The sequence below is a fragment of the Mandrillus leucophaeus genome, unplaced genomic scaffold, assembly GCF_000951045.1.
Source record: "Mandrillus leucophaeus isolate KB7577 unplaced genomic scaffold, Mleu.le_1.0 Scaffold53, whole genome shotgun sequence".
NCBI classification, from domain to species: Eukaryota; Metazoa; Chordata; class Mammalia; order Primates; family Cercopithecidae; genus Mandrillus; species Mandrillus leucophaeus.
Genome location: NW_012105697.1, coordinates 233669 through 251983, shown reverse-complemented (window position 1 = coordinate 251983; position 18315 = coordinate 233669). Strand labels below are relative to the sequence as shown.

The window sequence follows — 18315 nt, the reverse complement described above, 5'->3', positions numbered from 1 at the left end:
CGAGGCCAGGCGGTGCCGCTTGCAGAGGCGGCCGCTCCCGCAGTCCCGTTCGTCAAATACTGAGCGCCACCGCTGGCTGCACTTGGTCCTGGGGCCGGGCCAGACTCAGCCACCGCAGAGCCCGCCGAGGCGGGGCTGCCGATTGCTGTAGCCCCGGGAGTCCTGGGCCTCCACGCCTCGGGTGGACTCCGACCGGGCGGGGCCGCCCTTTACTCTGGGAGCGGCTGCAGAGGGAAGTGTCTGGGAACCCTTTTAGAGCAGTCAGGGCCTGGTCTCCGTGGGGGAAGGGTCCGCTGGCATCTTGGTTCTTTAAGGTCCCAGAAGGATGGGGCGAAACGTGCAAATGATTTGGACTGAGGGGCCAGGTTCTCTTAAGTTTCCCTGAGGGACGCGGCCGCAAATGTAAATCGCTTGGACTGAGGGCGGGTCCAGGTTCTTTAGAGACGTCCCCTCAGGGGCGGGACACACATGTATCACCAGGAAAGGGGCGGGGCACCACATGTAAATTACTTGGGGAGAGGCACACATGTAAATCACCCGGAAAGGGGCAGCACAAAAGTATCACCGGGAAGGGGGCAGGGCACGCATGCAAATCACGTAAAAAGGGACGGGGCACACATACAAATCACTTGGGAAGGGGAGAGGCACACATGTAAATAACCTAAAAGGAGCGGGGCACACGTAAATCACCCGGAAAGGGGCGGGGCATTACATGTAAATTACCCTGAAAGGAGCGGAGAACACATGTAAATCACTTGGGAAAGGGAGAGGCACACATGTAACACACCTGAAATGGGCGGGGCACACGTAAATCACCCGGAAAGGGGCGGGGCACTACATGTAAATCACCTAAAAAGGGGCGAGGCACACGTAATCACCGGGAAAGGGGCGGGGCATTGCATGTAAATCACCCAGAAAGAGGCAAGTCACACGTATCACCGGGAAAGGGGCGGGGCCAGGCTCCCAAGAGCTCCGGGAGACCGAGACGGCCGCAGCCTTTACGGAGCTCGCTTTCCTGGCGCTGGGGGAGGGCGCAGCCGGGAAGTCCCAGAGCAGCAGTGTCAGGCTCTCCACGAGGGAGGGACGGGGCCAGAGTCCTCGCGAGGGCCCGGGGCGTGGTCCCCTGGGCTGGGCCGGAGCGCGGGCCGCTGACGTCACTGTCGGGTGAAGCTCGGTGCCTCCAAGCGGAACCGCCCTCCGTACGGGGTGACCTGGTCTGCGCGGCGGGCGTGCCAGCTCCCCGCACCCATGGCAGCGGCCAGAGGACAGCCGGAGTTGCCGCAGGAAGCCCCCGCCACGGAACCCGCGCCCCCGCCGGCCTGCCGCTTCTTCCTGGAAGGCCGCTGCCGCTTCGGCGCCCGCTGCCGCCAGCCCCACCCTGGGGCGCCGGCGCCGCCTGACTGCGAGGCGCAGCCCGAGGCCGGGGCCAAGAAGCCGCCGCTGCGCACAGCCGCAGATGTCATCCAGCGCATCCGCTGGGACCCGCGCCTCGACCCCGCCGACTTCTCGGTGGGCTACGTCGACCGCTTTCTGGGCGTGCGCGAGGAGCCCTTCAGCGCCTTCTGCTGGGACGAGCCGCTGGCGGCGCTCGGGCCCGGCGTGCTGGCCGTGCCCCAGCACCGAGTGCGCTTCTTCCGCTTCCGCGGCCGCCTCGTGTGGGACCGCGCCTCGCGCACCGACCTCGTCTTCGGCTCTGGCTCGACAGCGGGACGCGGGCCCACCATCCTGGACGCGCTGGACAGCGAGGGCGCCCACGGGGCGGCGGACGCCGAGTGGACACCGGCGGTGGCAGGTCAGGAGGCCCAGGCTGCCCCCGAGCCGGGGAGCACAGGGCCGCTCCGCACAGGGCACCAAGAGCCAGGCGTGGAGGAAGCCGGAGAGCTGGAGGCGGCCCAGGAGCACGCGCTGGGCGCAGCTGCTGATTTTGAACACTGGCCCCAAGAGGACGCCTCGCAGGAGTGACTGAGGAGGCACTGAAGCCAACAGCAGCCGCCAGGATCACATGGCTGCGAAGCAAGGAAGCACAGGCCCTGGCAGCCCCGGGGGGGCCCCGCTGAGGAGACAGAAGCCGAGTGGGGTCCTGGGGCCTGGCCCGAGGACAAAGGGGCCCGCCTTACTGTTGCAGCCCCCCGCCAACCGCACCCCATTTTGTGGCCCTCATGGTGACCCAGCCTGGGCTACAAGCAGAAGTGACCAAGGCCCAGGAATACCTGGTCCACGTGGCCCCACACTGCGCCGACTTCCTGTGCCCACCCAGAACCTACACCTGCCGCTGGCCCTGCTGATACCGGCAGGCGCTGGGGAGGCGGCGGCTACCATCAGGTCTCTGAGACGATCCTCTTGGCCCTGGGGCTAAACACACCCCCTCAGCTGAGCTTTAGGGAGCTGGTCCTCCTGGGCCCTCATGTGCTCTGTGCCCACCCTCTCCCACACTGGAAGGCATGGCACAAATGCTGAGCCAGAGGCTGGAAGCCAAGGGGCTGAGAGTGCTACAGTCTCCAGGACAGCTGCATCAACATCTCACCGTGGCCAAGGTGCCCCATGGTTCCCAAGTCCACCTCCCCAAGCTGGAATTCACCCTCAGCCAGGAAGCGGGGTGCCAGACCCTGCAGACACTCTGGCTGTGCCGTATGGCGAGGACACGGGGGCCTTTCCAGCCCCTGGCTGAGATCCCACTGGAGTGACACCCCCAAACCTCTGGAGGAGACAATGGATGCAAACAGCCCACACAGGAAGGACAAAGCGGGAGCGTGCGCTCTCTCTCTCTCTCTTTAATTTTGGTTTCTCTCAAGCTTCCAAATGGTGCTCAGTGCTCCAAGGAAAGGAAGGAAGGAAGGAAAGGGAGGGGAGAGGAGGGGAAGGGAAGGCAGAGGAGGAACATCTGGAAAAAAAGCAGCCTGACAGTCCAGCTGTTTGCAAACTCATAGCACATCCTCCAGTTACATGGCAGAAGAGGGAGGGAGGGAGGGCCAAAAAGAAAAGGGAGAGGAGGAAGAAAAATAACTTAAACACACACACAAAGAAAAGAGAAGGCAACATGACGTGAGCTGGTGATCCATGAAGGCAGGGAGGGAGGGGAACCATTTTACCTGTGCTGAACCAAGGGAGGAATGCGGGGAGGAGGGAAGGAAAGGGGAAAAAAAAATCAGAAGAGACATTGGGGCAGAGGGAGGAGGGGACACGGAGACAACTTTATACAACTTGAGACGAGGCGGCCCGGCCGGCGTGTCCTCAGTGCGGTGTGGCGGCGGAGGATCTGGTGCTGGTGGTGCTGGCACTTCAGGGTGGGGGGCCAAGGACGGGCACAGTCTCTAAGCAGCTCCCCTCACCCCAAACACGGAGGCCCCAAAGGGCTGGGAACAAGAGTCTGTGGCGAAGCAGGTGAGGCAGCAGGCGGTGGGCAGGCTTGCTGGATGCCCCCGCCGCAGGTGGGCACGGGCTGGACGGCCTGTCTTCTTTCCACTGGCCCCCCGGCATGGGATGGGCCAGGGCGCCGGGTCGGGTACCGGAGTGCAAGCTCGAAAGAGAGAGAGAGAAAACACTGAGACAGCATTAGTGGAGTGAAAGGCGGACACAGATGAGCCTGCAGACCATGCCCCCAACCCTCCGCTGCCCATCCCCTCCTCCCCAATCCCATCCCTCTGAGGCAAAAAATAAAAACGTAGAAAAATCTCTGTACAGACTCCCCGGTGGGAAAACGGGGGCAGGGATGGTGGCTCTTCCTGGAGCCCACTCCCCACAGATAAATTTACAACCCAAGTCCACGGCTCAAAAACAGAATCCGCAAAGGCAGCGCTGGGGGCTGCAGCCCCTGCCCCCGCCCCCTCCTCGCTGGGTGCTCAGAAGGCTGACAGCTGCGCCAGGCTGAGGCGGCAGTCGATGCTGGAGTTGTCCGGGCCCGTGTAGGCCAGGCCCAGGGGCTCTAGGAAGGCCCGGCAGGCGGCCTCGCCCTCGAAGGCCAGCTCGGCCTGCAGGTAGGAGACTGGCAGCGCAGGGCGGAAGCTATGGAGACAAGAGGAGAAGGTGATGAGGCGGGCGGGCGGGAGGGCAGGGGAGGGCCCCACGAGCGGGGAGGCCCCCCATTCGGGTACCCATAGGATTTCCTCAGCACAGTACCTGCTGGCTTCCCCACCCGCCTCCCAGCCTCCCCACCTCAGGGGCTTGGGGGGGCCCGGGGTGGGGTTAGTGGCCCCAGCCCCCAGCTGTGCCCCCCCTCGCCCTCACTTACCTGTGCAGGGGGCCAGGGAGGAGAGGGGACAGGCAGGGAAGGGCCCAGCGGGCTCCTCCGCCGGCTGAGGGGCAGGGGCCAGATGGAGGGAGCAACACGCAGCAGGGGATGGGGATGGCAGGGCTGCCAGGGCCACCGTGGGGACCCGGCCCTCGCTGCTTCCCCTGCCCTGCATTACAGTGTCTTTGGGAAGCCAGGCACGGGGGTGCCAGCCAGCACTCACCACTACATACTGAAAGCAGTCACTTCTGGCTGCTGCTAAGCCACACTACTAAGCATCTAGCACGACCCAGGTCCTCAGAGCTCCCTGAACCCTCTTCCACAGGCGGTGCACCCTACCCTTTCCACACACACAGGAACCAAGGCGCCAAGTGAGGGGCACTAAGTCCTGGAACCCGCTTCTGCTCCAAAGCCAGAGCTTCATGGAGGCCCTGGGATCCGAGTCCACGCCATCTCCCAGTCTCAGCTGGCAGGGCAGCGTCAGCCTCCTTGGGGGAAAGGTGCTGACACAATGAGGTCAATGACAGACTAGGGCCCCACCCACGAGGAGCCTCTCGGCTATGTTCCCAACCAAGGCCAATTAGGCATCGATTCACCAGGACGCTCCACCACAGGACCCTGTGCAGTCGGAAGCTTGAGAGCCGCCATTCATGGGGCCCATCATGACAGCAGACTGGGCAGCCTCCTGCCTCTAACTTCCCAAGCTGGCATGGAGCTCTGGGCACGGCATCCCACATGCTCATCTGCTCCTGTGACTCCTACCCTGGCTCAGCCTCTCCCTGAAGTTGGCTTAATCCACACTAGATTCCAGGATGAGTCTCCCAACCTCCAGGCTGACGATCCCTCCCTAGCTCCAAACTATGCTGTGACTATGACCTCAAACAGAGGGCCACCTGGCCAGGCACTCAAGGCCTCTCCAGTCTACTGGTCAACCTCTTCGACCAGAATTTCTCCACCTCGGCAAGACTGACCTCTGGGCCCCAGTGGCAGTGGTGGGGCTGCATACCTGGCCTCAGCACCTCTGGCCTCCACTCACTAGGTGCCAAGAGCATCCCCTTGCTGTGACAACCGAAAACCTCTCTCGACATTGCCCAGCGTCGCCTGGGCACCTCAATCACCAGACAGAACCATGCGTCTAAACGTGAGTCAAGCAACTGTCCCCTACCCACAGCGAGCCAAGAGCAATGTCTAGTGAACAAAGGACACTGCAGGGGCCTGGCCTGACCAGGGGCCTTTGGCACCGCACCCAGTGTGGCCTCATCGCAGGCGTCTCCCTAAGTGTTTCTGGTGCTCTCCAAGGAGCTGCGTGGGACAGGGCCTTGTCCTGTTAGACCAGAGACTGCCTGGATGGTCTCTATGGTGGGAGCACAGCGACAAGCTGAGAAAGCAGAGACCTCAGGGTTCTGAGGAAGCCCAGAGCGAGGAGTGAACTAGGGGATCCAGGCAGGAGAGAACAGGAGGAAGAGACGCACAGACGGGGTGGAAAAGAGGCCCCAGAGGCAGTGAGCTGGGAACAGTGGGGAGGCGGGGAGGAGTGACCCGGAACACAGAGGTGGCCAAGAAGGAAAGCAAGAGGAACTGGAGAGGGAAGGGCTGAATGGAGAAAGATGGGGGAGCAAGGACCAGGAGAAGGGTCGGGGGCTAGGGAAGGCCTGCGGCCAGGAGCTGGTCTGAGAGGTGGTGTGAGGCAGAAGGATGGGAAGAGCAAGGGCAGAAGGGAGCTTGGCACCACATACGTTTTGATCATGGCTTTGAGGGCGACCTTGCGTTCCCGATCTGCAAACTTGTCCACGAGGTAGCCAGACATGCAGGGTGCATGGCAGTAGAGCCGGAAAAAGCGGTGGTAGTTGCCCAGGGCCCAGGCTGTCCTTAATGCCAAGGCGTGGGCCACGCAAGGATCTGCCTTCAGTTCTCGTGTGAGGTATGCCAGCTCCGTGGTGATGTCTAGCGCCAAGACAAAGAGGGTCAAGTCAGCAGGGCTCAACCCTGGGCACCACGGCCTCCGTCCCGGGGACTGGGCCTCACCTCCCGAGTTCTTGGTGAAGATGTAGTAGAGGATTCGGTAGGCAGTAAACTCGCCCACGTTGCCAGGCAAGTTCTCGGCATACAGCGACTTGAGCTGCGTCTGGCACTGGTTAAACTCTTCATGGTCACCCTGCAAGGCAGAGGCACGGAGGGAGGAGAGCAGAGTGAGGGTGCTGAGGGCAGAAGAGCAGCAGGAAAGGGGCTGGGGAGGCCCGCAGAGGCCAGCTCACCTTCTCCAAAGCAATCCGGGCGTGGGTCTCATACACCTCCACCGTGAACTCGGTGCGGATGCCCTGCACCTGGGGCCGCGGGGCGAGAACAAGAGTCACAAGAAGCAGAAGGCAGGACTGGCTGAGGCCAGGCCCTTCCCAGCACGAGACTCACCGTCAGATCCTGCCGGATCGACTTCATCTGCTCGCAGGCAAACGCGTAGTCCTGCTTCTCTTTCCAGTGGGACTTCACCATGCATAGCGATTTTTTCAAAACCTGGAAAAGGAAACTGAATTAGCACTCGGAGTACAGCTCAGGTCCGGTAGGCAAGGGTTTCCACTGATTTGGTAGGAGAGTTGCAACATTAAGGAAAAAAACAACAAAAAAAGGCCGGACGCAGTGGCTCACGCCTGCAATCCCAGCACTCTGGGAGGCCAAGGCAGGTGGATCATCTGAGGTCAGGAGTTTGAGACCAGCCTGGCCAACATGGTGAAACCCCGTCTCTACTGAAAATACAAAAATTAGCCGGGTGTGGTGGTGCACGCCTGTAATCCCAGCCACTGAGGAGGCTGAGGCAGGAGAATCGCGTGAAGCCGGGGAACGGAGGTTGCAGTGAGCCAAGATCACACTACTGTACTCCAACTTGGGCAACAGAGCAAGACTCTCTCCCCGACCAATTAAAAAAAAAAAAGAGAAAAAACACACCAGACATGGGTTAAGAGTGGCCACCCCACACCCATTTCCCCGTAAGCACACGGCTGTTCACATGTTCTGTAGCAGAACAGTGAGGACGCAAACCCTGGGAAGCACAGCTCCCCGTGTCCCACAGCCCACGGGCCTGGGAGAAGGCTCTGTGCTCCCTGTCACCTAAGCCAGGGACCACGGCCCAGAGGGCAAGCGATTCGCCGGCCAAGCTGCACACCCACCATGCAGGATCCGGGGCAGCAGTGTGCCTTCGCGCTCCTCTCAGAACGCAGACCGGCCGAGGCTTCCCTGGCCGGCCTTCCCCTGCCATACCAGAGCCCCCATGTGGCCTCTGCCTCCCTCCCTGGCTCGGCTCTCCAAGTCCTGAGCCAGCAGGGCCTCACAGAGCAGACCTGCCCAGCCCAGCCCAGCCGGGCACTTACTGCCACAGGGCGCACGGTGGACGGGTCGGGGGCACAGGTGAGGCGCAGGTAGTGCTTGGTGATGTCAGGGCAGGTGCCCACGATCTGCAGCTCCTGCCAGTCAGGGTCGGCCCCGCTGCTCTCCAGGCTGCTCATCTGCAGCACCAGGGGCTCGAGGCGCAGACGGCGGGAGTGTCCATGCTGGAAGCGAGCTGCCCGCTTCTGCTTCTTCAGCTCGCGCTCGGGGTCCTCGCACTCCAGCGCCGCCATCTTCTTTCGACTGCGCTTGGTGGAAGCCAGATCATGCCTAGGAAGGGGTGAGGGCAGTGAGCGGGACGGGTGTCTCCAGCCACCCTACAGCCTCGCCTCTTTGGCAGCTGGCTATCCACCTGTCTAGCCTCTTCCTCCTTCTCCCACAGGTCCCCAGTACCCTCCTCCACCCTGGCCTGTGTCTCAAGCCCCTACCCAGTCTCACCTCTTCCCACGCTGCGCCCTGCCTCGGCCCCGATCCATATGGGCCCCTCGACCGCCCCGACCCTTAGGGGGCGGGTTCCTGCGGCCCACAGGGTGACACTCGTTTCCTGAGTAGGAACTGTCGGAGTCTGAGTGGGAGTCACTGCAGGAAGAAGCAGGAAGATCAGGCCTGAAACGCCTCCCCGCTCCCCCACACACCCCCACCCCAGCCCGGAGCCTCAGTACCTTCTGCGGAAGTGGCGGGTTGGGGACCTGGAGGAGGAGCGGGAGCGGGAGTCTGTGCTGGACGAAGAGCTGTTGTCCTTCATGAAGACGTTGCGGTTGCCAAACTTGGTGAAGCTGTTGCCCCGGGCTCGACCAGCACCCCCAGCCCCCGGTGTCCCTCGCTGGGACGGGGCACCCCCGCCCCTAGTCGCTGAGCCCGCCCCTCTAGGAGGGTGAAGGCTGCTAGGGGCCTCCCACCGCTTCTTCTTAGGGCTCTCGGCCACAGGCTCCCGGGTCAGCCTGAGGATACAGCAGGGCAGGGCATTACCATCCCCGCCAGACACCGGCAGGACAGCCAATACCACCTCCCTCAATCTACCAACCTACCTCCGAAAGGAAAGGCACTTACCCCAGGCGGCTCAGCTATTACAGTGCAGAAATGAGACGCACACCCAGGCTTTCTGTGTCCAGAGGGTGCGCTTAACCACTAAGCAATGCACACCTCTCCAGCATCCATGGTCCCCAACCCACTGGCCTCCCTCCAACCAGGACTTCATTCCCCTGGGATCCAACTTCCAGCTCATTTCTCTTTGGAACTCCTGGTACCTGGGACCTCCAACTCTCCTACTTCCATACCCGGCCCGTGCCTCGCACAGCACCACCCTCCCACCTACGTCCCCCACCCACACTAACCCTGGCAGGGGCTCCCGGCTCCAGTCAATGGTATAGGCTGAGCCGTCCTGCAGCCGCGCCTGCAGCACCTCCTTGAGCAGCTTTTCCGTGCGGTCCTTGTCCTCCTCCGACTCACAGGCGGTGAAGCAGCGCTCCACATACTCTTTCATGTCCTGGGGCCAGTCGTCGGGCTTCCCAGACAGGTTCCCCCGGGCAGAGGACCCACTGCGGGAGGACAGATGAGGGGCTCGGTTGTAGAGAATTCCCAAACTCAGAAGACCATCCCCAGCACCACTCTGAGCCGACACACAGCGGGACACAGTCCCCACGTTCTCCTTCTGTCTCCTTCAGTGCTCACAGCAACCCCCAAGGGAGGGTCCTTCTCCCCTTTCCAGAGGTGCACACTGAGGCTCGGGGTGGCAGCTGGCCAGTGGCACTGGACCACAGACGCTGAGCGCAGTGTGCGGGGCTGTGACGGGGCAAGTGGGCAGACGTCACCTGTGGTTCTGAGCTTTCTCAGGGTTGGGCTGGGGGCCGAAGCCGCCGTGCTGGCCCTCTGCGTTGGAGCCAAAGCTCTGGGTGGTGACAGCAAACGGTCGCTTCTGGATGTTGAACTTGAGACCTCCAGTTCCAGGGGCTGCTGTGAGGCCAGCAAAAGCTAGAGTCAGGCCCTTCCCCAGCACATCCAGAGGTCCCCAGGGGACAACAGGATGTGGAAACGCAGGGAGGAGCGGTCAGGTTCTAGAGGACGGCTCCAGCACACACGTGCTGGTCCAAAGCAGCCCCACCCCAAGCCTGGCGATCACAACCCCCAGAAATAAGGAGCAGCACACACCACATGCCTCACACCTAGGAGCTCTGTAAGGGCCCCAACCCCTCGAGCCTCCACACGGCTTTGCCGACTTACGTTTCATGCGGTTCCACAGTTGTTGGCCCTTCTTGGGCTTGGCAGGTTCAGTGTAGCTGTGTGGCCCATAGGCCTGGCCTGTGGCGGGCCCCGCCTGGCTGTGCTGTGTGGCTGGAGCTGTCCCAGGCTGAGGGCCACTGTTCAGCGTGTGAGCCCCATGCGGGGGATTTGAGGGCTGAGGGGGCTGAGCCGACGGCAGCTGCTGAGGGGGAGCCTGGTAGGACATGCTCTCATCCATGCCGGGGACTGGGGGCTGCAGAAGGAAGCAGGCGCTAAGCACGGGAGGCAGATTCGGGAGCTGGCGAGTGGCACTCAGCCCTCACCATGAGGACACAGCGGTCACAGCACTCGACCCTCCTGTGACCTTCCCACACATGCTCATTCGAGTCCTCAGTAGCTCTCTGAGGTTAACATTTGTTAACAATCCTTTTCACAGCTGACAAGGCTCCAGCTCAGAGACTAAGCAACTTCCCAGGGCCCTGAGCTACGAAGCAGCAGCTGGCAGCGTCTCAATGCTGGAGTAACAGCCACCGACAACACACCCACTCCAGCGTTGCCATGTGAGCACACACACTCATAGAGCACGAGGACGAGGCCGCCATCCTTCCCGCTTCCGAGAGCGGACCGAGATGCGCACGTAATTACACCGGGGTGGGCACGCTGGGATTCAAACCCAGGCCTACCTGCCTCCTATGCACTAGCCCGGCCATCCCTCCAAGCTGCACCTTAAATGCAAAACCCAACCCGTGTGTGTGACCACACTGCGGAAAAAGACGTCTTTCAACATCTCAGGTCTGGCCTTGGCTCGGCCTCAAACCCACCCTAGGTTCAAACACTATGCTTTGTCCTCCTCATTTTCAGACCAGGAGTTGCTTGGAAGGAAAAAAGCAGTTTAAGGAGCACAGGCCATTCCTCATTGACAGCTCATTCAAAAATCTACATTTCCTCTGCTTGAGCACGGCATGGGAGCTGGGCTAGGGTGTTACCTGGTTCAGAGTCCCTTGGTGCTGGGGTGCGGATGGCTGCTGGGGTGTGGCTGAGCCATAGGAGCTGGCCATCCCATACTGGGAAGGGGAGCCGTAGCTCTGGTACATGCTCTGCAAAGGTGCAGGGAGGGAGGGTTTAGTGGGAGGCCTGCCCTTTCCACTTCCCCAGCCCGCTCAGGAACTACACCAGCCATGGCCCTCTACCGATCCCTCACCCCTTTCTCTCTCCACTATATTAATGCACCACACCCTCTCATATACTAAAAAAAGAAAAACCTCTATCAATCCCGCATCTCACTTAGCTAGTTCTCAGAAAAATATAATCAACAATACTGAGTGCCAACTTTTCTAAGCACCACAACGAACAGTAAGAAGGAAAACCCATGAACTAATGAAGCTTGTGCTTGAATTACATGCCCGGCTGTAGACATGAATATATAATATATCCAGCAATAAGAATCATGAACAACAAAAAGGCAAAGAAAGGGAGAGAGACAGGCTGCAAGGCAGGAATGCTACTTTCAATCAGTGTGTCAGGTAGAGGCTCTCTGAAGGCGGCATCTGAGCAGAGACCTCCAAGAGGCGGCAACACAGGGAACACTGCAGCCAGGGCAAAGCAAGAGCGGGCCTGGCGGGGCGAGCATCAGGGAGGTCTCCGCTTTGATGGCCATGGCAGAATAAGCATGAGGAGAGAAGGGACCAGAACCAGGTATGTAGGACCTTGTGGCTCATGGTGAGGACCTTGGAATGCACCTCATGGGCAAGTAGAGGGTTTCCAGCAGTCATCACCGCTATCTCCAGTCCATCCACCACCGGGCCCCATCCCGGCAGACTCCGCCCCGCCCCACCCCGCCGGCTGGGCACTCACCATGGGATAGTAGTAGCTGTAGGGGTAGGCATAGTTGTACTGCTGGTACCACTGGTAGTACTGCTGCTGCTGCAAAGCTGAGGCTTCTGCCTGGGACACGTACTGTGGAAACAGAGAGGCACACGTGCCGTCAGCAGCCCAAATCCACAGGCAGCCCCCAAAGCACAAGCCTGTTGTTTACTGGTGGGTAACTGCCAAGGGATGAAACTGGGTTCATGTATCTGCAAAGTGAGCCGCCGTCTCCACCATGAGACTCACGGATGTTAGAGACCAGGGACATGGGCATGGCCTCCCTCTTCAGAAACACATCACACCCTAGATTCCTCAAGGAAACAGAACTCTTCCGTTCAGACTTAGATACCCTGGAACATCTTTTTATGTTTCCCCTCAGAGCACCCCGTCCGAATGATACAAGAGGACGCCAGACTGTCTCTCTCCCACGACCACTGGTTCAGGGTACCCCAGTCCCATGTCCTTCTCACTTGTGCACTGGCCACAGGCCCATTGCTGCTGGACTTGGCAGAGCTGCCGGCGGCTCCTGACTTGCTGATGCTGGCCAGGGCCTGGCGGGCCTTCTCCCACTCCGGGTTCTCGTGCATTGGCGTCTCCATGCCATTCTCTCGGCCTGCCCCAGCCACCATGCTGTACTGAGAAGACCTGCAGAGAGAGGACCTCAAGTCACACCTGTTCTCCCCACTGTACACAGGTGGGCAAGTTGGGAGGCAAATTCCAGTCCCTGGATCCCAAATCTAACTGTTACTACCTATCTAAGCCTCAGTTTTCGAATCTGTACTATGCTGATAAAAGGGTTTCTGCTTCAGAGTCTTCTGGGAGGGATAAATGAGATCACCCACTTAAGGTACTTATCCCAGAGCCTGGCACACAGGAGTTGTTAAAACCAAACAAACAAAATTAACAGAACCCACAGAACTGAACACAGGCCCTGGCACCTCCTAGGGCTATGTCTTTCATGAATCAATGAATTCCGTCTGACATCACCCCAGTCGGCAGGTTATCACACTATTTTGAGAAAAAATAAGGAATTTGCAGAAAAACAAATAAATGAGTGTCTATTGAGTGTTGGGAACCTGCCTCCTAATTATACTTGCTTGAATGAATCATCATAATTCTGCAAAGCAAGCACTGTACTGTGAAAAATGAAAGCTCCAAGAGGTAGGGCTTGCCCCTCTCCACACAAACAAATGCTTCCCTCTGTGTTTGCCTCACCACCACCCCCAATCACAGGGATTGTGGCATCACTTCCCCTAAGGCCACGTGAGGTCCCACCCCAGAGGATAGCACTGGGTCTTGCTTCCTCTTCCTCCCGACCGGCCTCCATCCCTCTCGCCTCACTAACCAATCTGTGCTACGTTGATCACCCACGTTGGCCGCCATCTGGACCTTGGGGTATAAGGGGTGGACCTCGGGAGCCAGACTGCTTTTTCACTGTCTATGAGAAAAAGAATGAGTTACGGAGACTTAAGGGGGAGCTAAAAACATGTCACAAAGTGGGGAGGAACAGTAGATGGACTCACGAGAAGCCAAGTAGAAAAGGGGAGGCTGACAGAGAAGCCACTGGGGTCAAGGATCTGAAGAGTTCTGGGTGTGGACTAAAAAGGCTGGAGTATGAGGAGAAGCCCCTGGCCGCTTTGTAGTGCTCCAGGTGGAAAACGAAGGATTTGGAAACAGGGAAGCCAGAACAGACTTCCCAAAGGGAAGCAGAAGGGTCTGAAATCCATGTGAGCAAAGAGAGGGTGTGACGAAAGGTCGAGAGGGCGGGAGTGCCTCCACCAAGGGGAAAAGTTCTAAAAAAAATTCTCGGGGCCAGGTGTGGTGGCTCACGCCTGTAATCCCAGCACTTTGGGAGGCTGAGGCAGGCGGGTCACCTGAGGTCAGGAGTTCGAGACCAGCCTAACCAACATGGACTAACCCCGTCTCTACTAAAAATACAAAATTAGCTGGGCATGGTGGCACATGCTTGTAATCCCAGCTACTCAGGAGGCTGAGGCAGGAGAATCGCTTGAACACGGGAGGCAGACGGCAGTGAGTTGAGATTGTGCACCACTGCTCTTCAGCCTGGGCAGCAAGGGTGAAACTTTGTTTCCAAAAAAAAAAAAGTTCTAGGGAATACGGGTTGTGAAAGGAACCTGAACCAAGAGAACAGATGCTATAATGAGAAGAGTCTGAGGGAACCCTTAAGGCTGAGAGGGTGGAAAGGTTTCCGAGAACTCTAAAAAAGACAATGCCGACGTGAACCCCAACGTGAAGAAATGGGTTCTCAGCACCGAGAGACTGATTTCAAACAGGTCTCTGAAGGGCAGTAAGGAGACCGACGTGGGAGTCCTCAGTGGGACTACCCCTGCCTGCTTCCACCGGAGGTTCCCGGAAGCAGGGGTAGGGCTGGGAGAGAAAAGGGATCACCTTGGTTGGGTGTCTGGACATAAAGCTTTGGCAATGCCAAAGAAGACCCAAAACATGTTCAAGGAATTAAGAGTGGGGTAGAGAGAACTGGAAGGAAAGTGGAGTGTCTCCGGGGCGAGGACGGCGAAGCCTAAACTCCCGCGAGGGAGTAACCGCTAAGTAGGATAATGAATCCCGCAAACTCCCGCGAGGGAGTAACCGATTAGTAGGATAATGAATCCCGCAGGAGAACCGGAATTCTCCCAAGTTGACGGGATAGGAACAGGAGTCTGGAGCTGGGGAAAAACCCTAGAAACGCAAAGGCTTAACTTAAACAGGACCCAGTGCGTAAGTGGAGACGAGGGATCGTGGCGGGGACACAGGAAAAGGCGCCCCCGGGCAGAACGGAGATCAGAAATAAGGTCAGGAGTTGGGGGCTGGGGAGAGGACTCCAGGACGGGTCTCAAGACCGGGAACAGGCACCAGACGTGAGGCCTGGGGTCCCGGGAGCACCTGGCCGTCCCGCAGGCTGGGCGAAGGCAAAGGAGGACGCCGGGTGGAAGAGGCCGCCCGGATCCCCAAAGACTGGCCACGGAGCCACTGCCCAGGCTGCGCCTGCGCACCACGCCCCAGAAAGACTCGCTGGAGTCGCCCGTCGCCCGGGGCAACACCCGGTCAATGGAGAGTGAGGGGCGCGCCCCAGGGCCCCAAGAACTCCGAGGGAGAGGGACTGGGAGTGGAAGACTACGGCGCACGCGCGCTAGTGCCCGAACGCGCGCCCCCAGGCCCGGTGCGCAGGCGCAGTGGCTGCCCCCTGCCCCGCCACACCCTGTCGACGCTCGCGCGCGGCGTCTGCTGCTGCGACAGCCGAGAAGGCCTCGGGGCTCGCGGGACGCTAGACCGAAAGGAGATGCTATCCCCGCCCGCCTGCTCGCCCGCCGCTCCCCTTACCAACCAGGACCCTTCGCTGCAGGGACACGCCAACAACCACCCAGGCGATTACCAACACGGCCACGACACAGCTCGGCCACCCGGCTGGCTCTGGTCTTCTTTGGCTTCGACGTCCTGACCGCGGCGTCCTGACGTCACGCGGCGGCCTCGCCCCGCCTCGCTCGGCCCTGCACAGCCAATGACCGCCACGAGCTACGCTTGAGCCCGCCCTCCCGCCCACGCACTTACGCATGAGCGTTTTAAGGCAGGCCGGAAGTCTGGGTGGGGACGGTGGCCCCGAGGGGACAAATGAGGCCGCATTAGCTGTTTTTGCCTCCCACGCAGCCCCGTTTTTTTGTTGTTGTTGTTCTCGTTCTCCGAGACGGGGTATTGCTCTTGCTCTGTCATCCGCCAGGATGGAGTGCAGTGGCGCGATCACGGCTCACTGCAACCTCCGCCTCCCGGGTTCAAGCAATTCTCCTGCCTCAGTCTCCAGAGTAGCTGGGATTACAGGCGCGCGCCACTATACCCGGCTAATTTTTGTATTTTTAGTAAAGACGGGGTTTCACCATGTTGGCCAGGCTGGTCTCGAACTCCTAACCTCATGATCCGTCCGCCTCGGCCTCCCAAGTGCTGGGATTACGGGCGTGAGCCATCGCGCCCGGCCGCAACCTTGTTTTGACTGAGTCAGTGGGAGCCATTACTGTTCCTCCATGTACACTGGCGTGACAAGAGTTCCGGGATTCGCCACAGCACCGTGATGTGGAAGCCCTGGGGAGAGAATGATAAAGAAAGGGGGTGAGGAACAGCTCCCCCCGGAAGAGCGGGCTTCCCTAGTCAATGAATCTGGAAGGGCGCAGTGGAGGGGGCGCGGCGAGTTCAGATGGATGGAGGCTGGAAGCTGGTGCGGTTGCAGGGCGCTGGGGTGAAAGTGTGTGGGGTCACAGGTGTGTAAGGGTGGGCGCGGAGCGGACCCCCAGAGGTCACTGAGGTCAGGCTGAGACATTGGACGAAATCTGTACATAGGCATTTCTCTGAACTCCGCGCCACCTGTTTCCATCCAGGACTCGGATACAAATTATCCAGTCCGCTGCAGGGACCGGTCACTGTGTCACAGTAAGTGGTAGGATTTAAGAGGCAGTTTTCCTCCTTATTTTGTACCATTATGAACTTGTAGCTTGAAAAGCACATACCATTTTCATAACTATGTATTATTTTGTTAATGCTAGCATAGATCTTTTTCCGTTATTTTACTGTGTGTGGTGGGGGGTCGTTTTCTTTTGTTCGTTTTTGTTTTTGTTTGGGTTTTGTTTTTTGGTTTTTGGTTTTGGTTTTGGTTTTTTTTTTTGGTACCAAACTTTTTGTTCCGGAATAATTTTGGATTTATTCAAAACCTTGCCAAGGCCAGGCGCGGTGGCTCACACCTGTAATCCCAACACTTTGGGAGGCCGAGGTGGGTGGATCACCTGAGGTGAGGAGTTCAAGATCAGCCTGGCCTGGCCGACATGGTGCAGTCTTGTCTCTACTAAAAATACAAAAATTAGCTGGGCGTGGTGACGCGTGCGCCTGTAATCCCATCTGCTCTGGAGGCGGAGGCAGGAGAATCGCTTGAACCCAGGAGGCCGAGGTTGCAGTGAGCCAGGGTTATGCCATTGCACTCCAGCCTGGGCGACAAGAGTGAAACTCTTGTCTCAAAAAGAAGAAAAGTTGCAAGATCATAATGCAGTCCAGCGTATTTTATGCCCAGTTTCATCTGATGCTGTCATCAGAAGCATCAATAAAAGTGCTTTGTTACAGATACTGACAGGATGCGTTAGTGTAACTAAACCCCAGACTTTACTGGGATTTCACCTTTTCCTCCAATGTTTTCTTTACATGCCAGAGTCCAAGCCAGGACCCACGCTCCATTTAGCTTTCTTTTACCTGTTGTTTAGGGCGGGTTTCTTGTAGATAGCATGTAGTTGGATCTTGCTTTTTTTTTGCCCAAGCCAACAGTCTCTGCCTTTTAAAAGAGGTGTTTATAACTGTACTTTTATTTTTTATGTCTTATTCTTTTAGCATTCTGTAACAGACACAGCGATAAAATGAAATGACTGGAACTTAAAAGTGAAAACTCTTTACAATTAAGCCCACAATTAGATACATTTATCTTACATGTCAGTAAAAAAAAAAAAAAAAAAATTATGAAAACAGGACGAATTATATCACAAAAGAACCCCAAAATAGAAAAAATACCTAAGAAATGTATCTAACCATGAAAAGTACTGTTCTTTTGGTGTCTTCTGTGTACTTAAGTACAAAACATTGTTGCCTCTGATTAATGCACCCTGTACTTATTTTTCTGTTGTCCAGTTACATATTTGGTCAAATCCAGGGCTATGTTCATGTACCATCCAGGCAAACCAGCACCCCTCCCTTAATCCACTTCAGAATTTTACCCCTACTGTCTGATGATTTGCTCTAAGAAGTCACTAGGGGGTTGCTTTTTTTTTTAAATCAATTATTTTATTTTATTTTTTTTTTTTGAGACTGCTATGTTGCCCAGGCTGGAGTGCAGTAGCACGATGTCAGCGCACTGCAACCTCTGCCTCCCAGGTTCAAGCAATTCTTGTGCCTCAGCCTCCCAGTAGCTGGGATTACAGATATGCACTACCACACCCAGCTGCGTTTTGTATTTGTAACGGAGACGGTTTCGCAGTGTCGAGCAGGCGGGTCTCGAATTCCCAATCTCAGGTGACCCGCCCGCCTCCGCCTCCCAAAGTGGTGGAATTACAGGCATGAGCCACTGCGCCTGTCCAGTAGGGCGTTGCTTCTGAACACTTATTTTAATAATCTTGGGTGGGCCAGGTGTGGTGGCTCACGCCTATAACCCTGGCACTTTGGGAGACTGAGGCAGGTGGATCACCTGAGGTCAGGAGTTCTAGACCAGCCTGGCCAACATGGCGAAACCCCGTCTCTACTAAAAATACAAAAAAATTAGCCAGGCGTGGTGGCGCATGCCTGTAATCCCAGCTACTCCGGAGGCAGGAAACCTGAGTTGTAATCCCAGCTCTTTTACTTAACCAGCCGTATGAGTTGGAAAACTCATTATTTCCCTTCTGTTGGCTCCAGATTCCTCATCTTGCAGCTGGGATCCAGAGTTCACACTCCCGGAGCCCAACCACAGCAAAAACCAAAACTGCACTTTTGGCCGGGCGTGGTGGCTCAAGCCTGTAATCCCAGCACTTTGGGAGGCCGAGACGGGCGGATCACAAGGTCAGAAGATCGAAACCATCCTGGCTAACACGGTGAAACCCCGTCTCTAC

At 58.0% G+C, this 18315-nt stretch overlaps 2 protein-coding genes and 1 long non-coding RNA gene across 3 annotated transcripts in view; 2 read left to right on the top strand and 1 right to left on the bottom strand.

Moving 5' to 3' along the window:
* Nucleotides 1–986: 986 nt before the first annotated feature.
* On the top strand, nt 987–2976 carry LENG9 (leukocyte receptor cluster (LRC) member 9). The gene is given in 7 exon segments (XM_011996902.1): nt 987–1924; nt 1927–2042; nt 2044–2140; nt 2143–2241; nt 2244–2333; nt 2336–2413; nt 2416–2976. Coding segments are annotated over 7 exon segments (1425 nt in total). The 5' UTR covers nt 987–1248; the 3' UTR covers nt 2685–2976.
* Nucleotides 2756–15439, bottom strand: LENG8 (leukocyte receptor cluster (LRC) member 8). Its single transcript, XM_011996903.1, has 16 exons — nt 15032–15439; nt 13038–13130; nt 12163–12337; nt 11681–11782; nt 10813–10923; nt 9827–10079; nt 9418–9559; nt 8941–9144; nt 8269–8547; nt 8045–8185; nt 7591–7876; nt 6638–6739; nt 6484–6552; nt 6254–6383; nt 5965–6172; nt 2756–4002 (listed from the first exon to the last, which is right to left on the bottom strand). Exons 2-16 carry the CDS (start codon nt 13073–13075, stop codon nt 3840–3842), a joined length of 2403 nt encoding a protein of 800 aa, XP_011852293.1. The 5' UTR covers nt 13076–13130; nt 15032–15439; the 3' UTR covers nt 2756–3839.
* The window catches only part of LOC105551597, a 4601-nt gene continuing 1589 nt past the window's right edge, over nt 15304–18315 (top strand). Inside the window, exons 1-2 of the long non-coding RNA XR_001007882.1 lie at nt 15304–15767; nt 16075–16126. This is a non-coding gene — a long non-coding RNA (uncharacterized LOC105551597). The remainder of the gene's footprint in view (nt 15768–16074; nt 16127–18315) is intronic.

Bases quoted from the DNA above. Each gene is read 5' to 3' on its own strand.
- LENG8 (XM_011996903.1), bottom strand. From the start codon at position 13,075: ATGGCGGCCAACGTGGGTGATCAACGTAGCACAGATTG. The intron at 9,145-9,417 runs GTGACGTCTGCC...GTCCTCCCGCAG, and splicing joins GAGAAAGCTCAGAACCACAG to TGGGTCCTCTGCCCGGGGGA. The intron at 6,740-7,590 runs GTAAGTGCCCGG...TTCCTTTTCCAG, and splicing joins CCACCGTGCGCCCTGTGGCA to GTTTTGAAAAAATCGCTATG.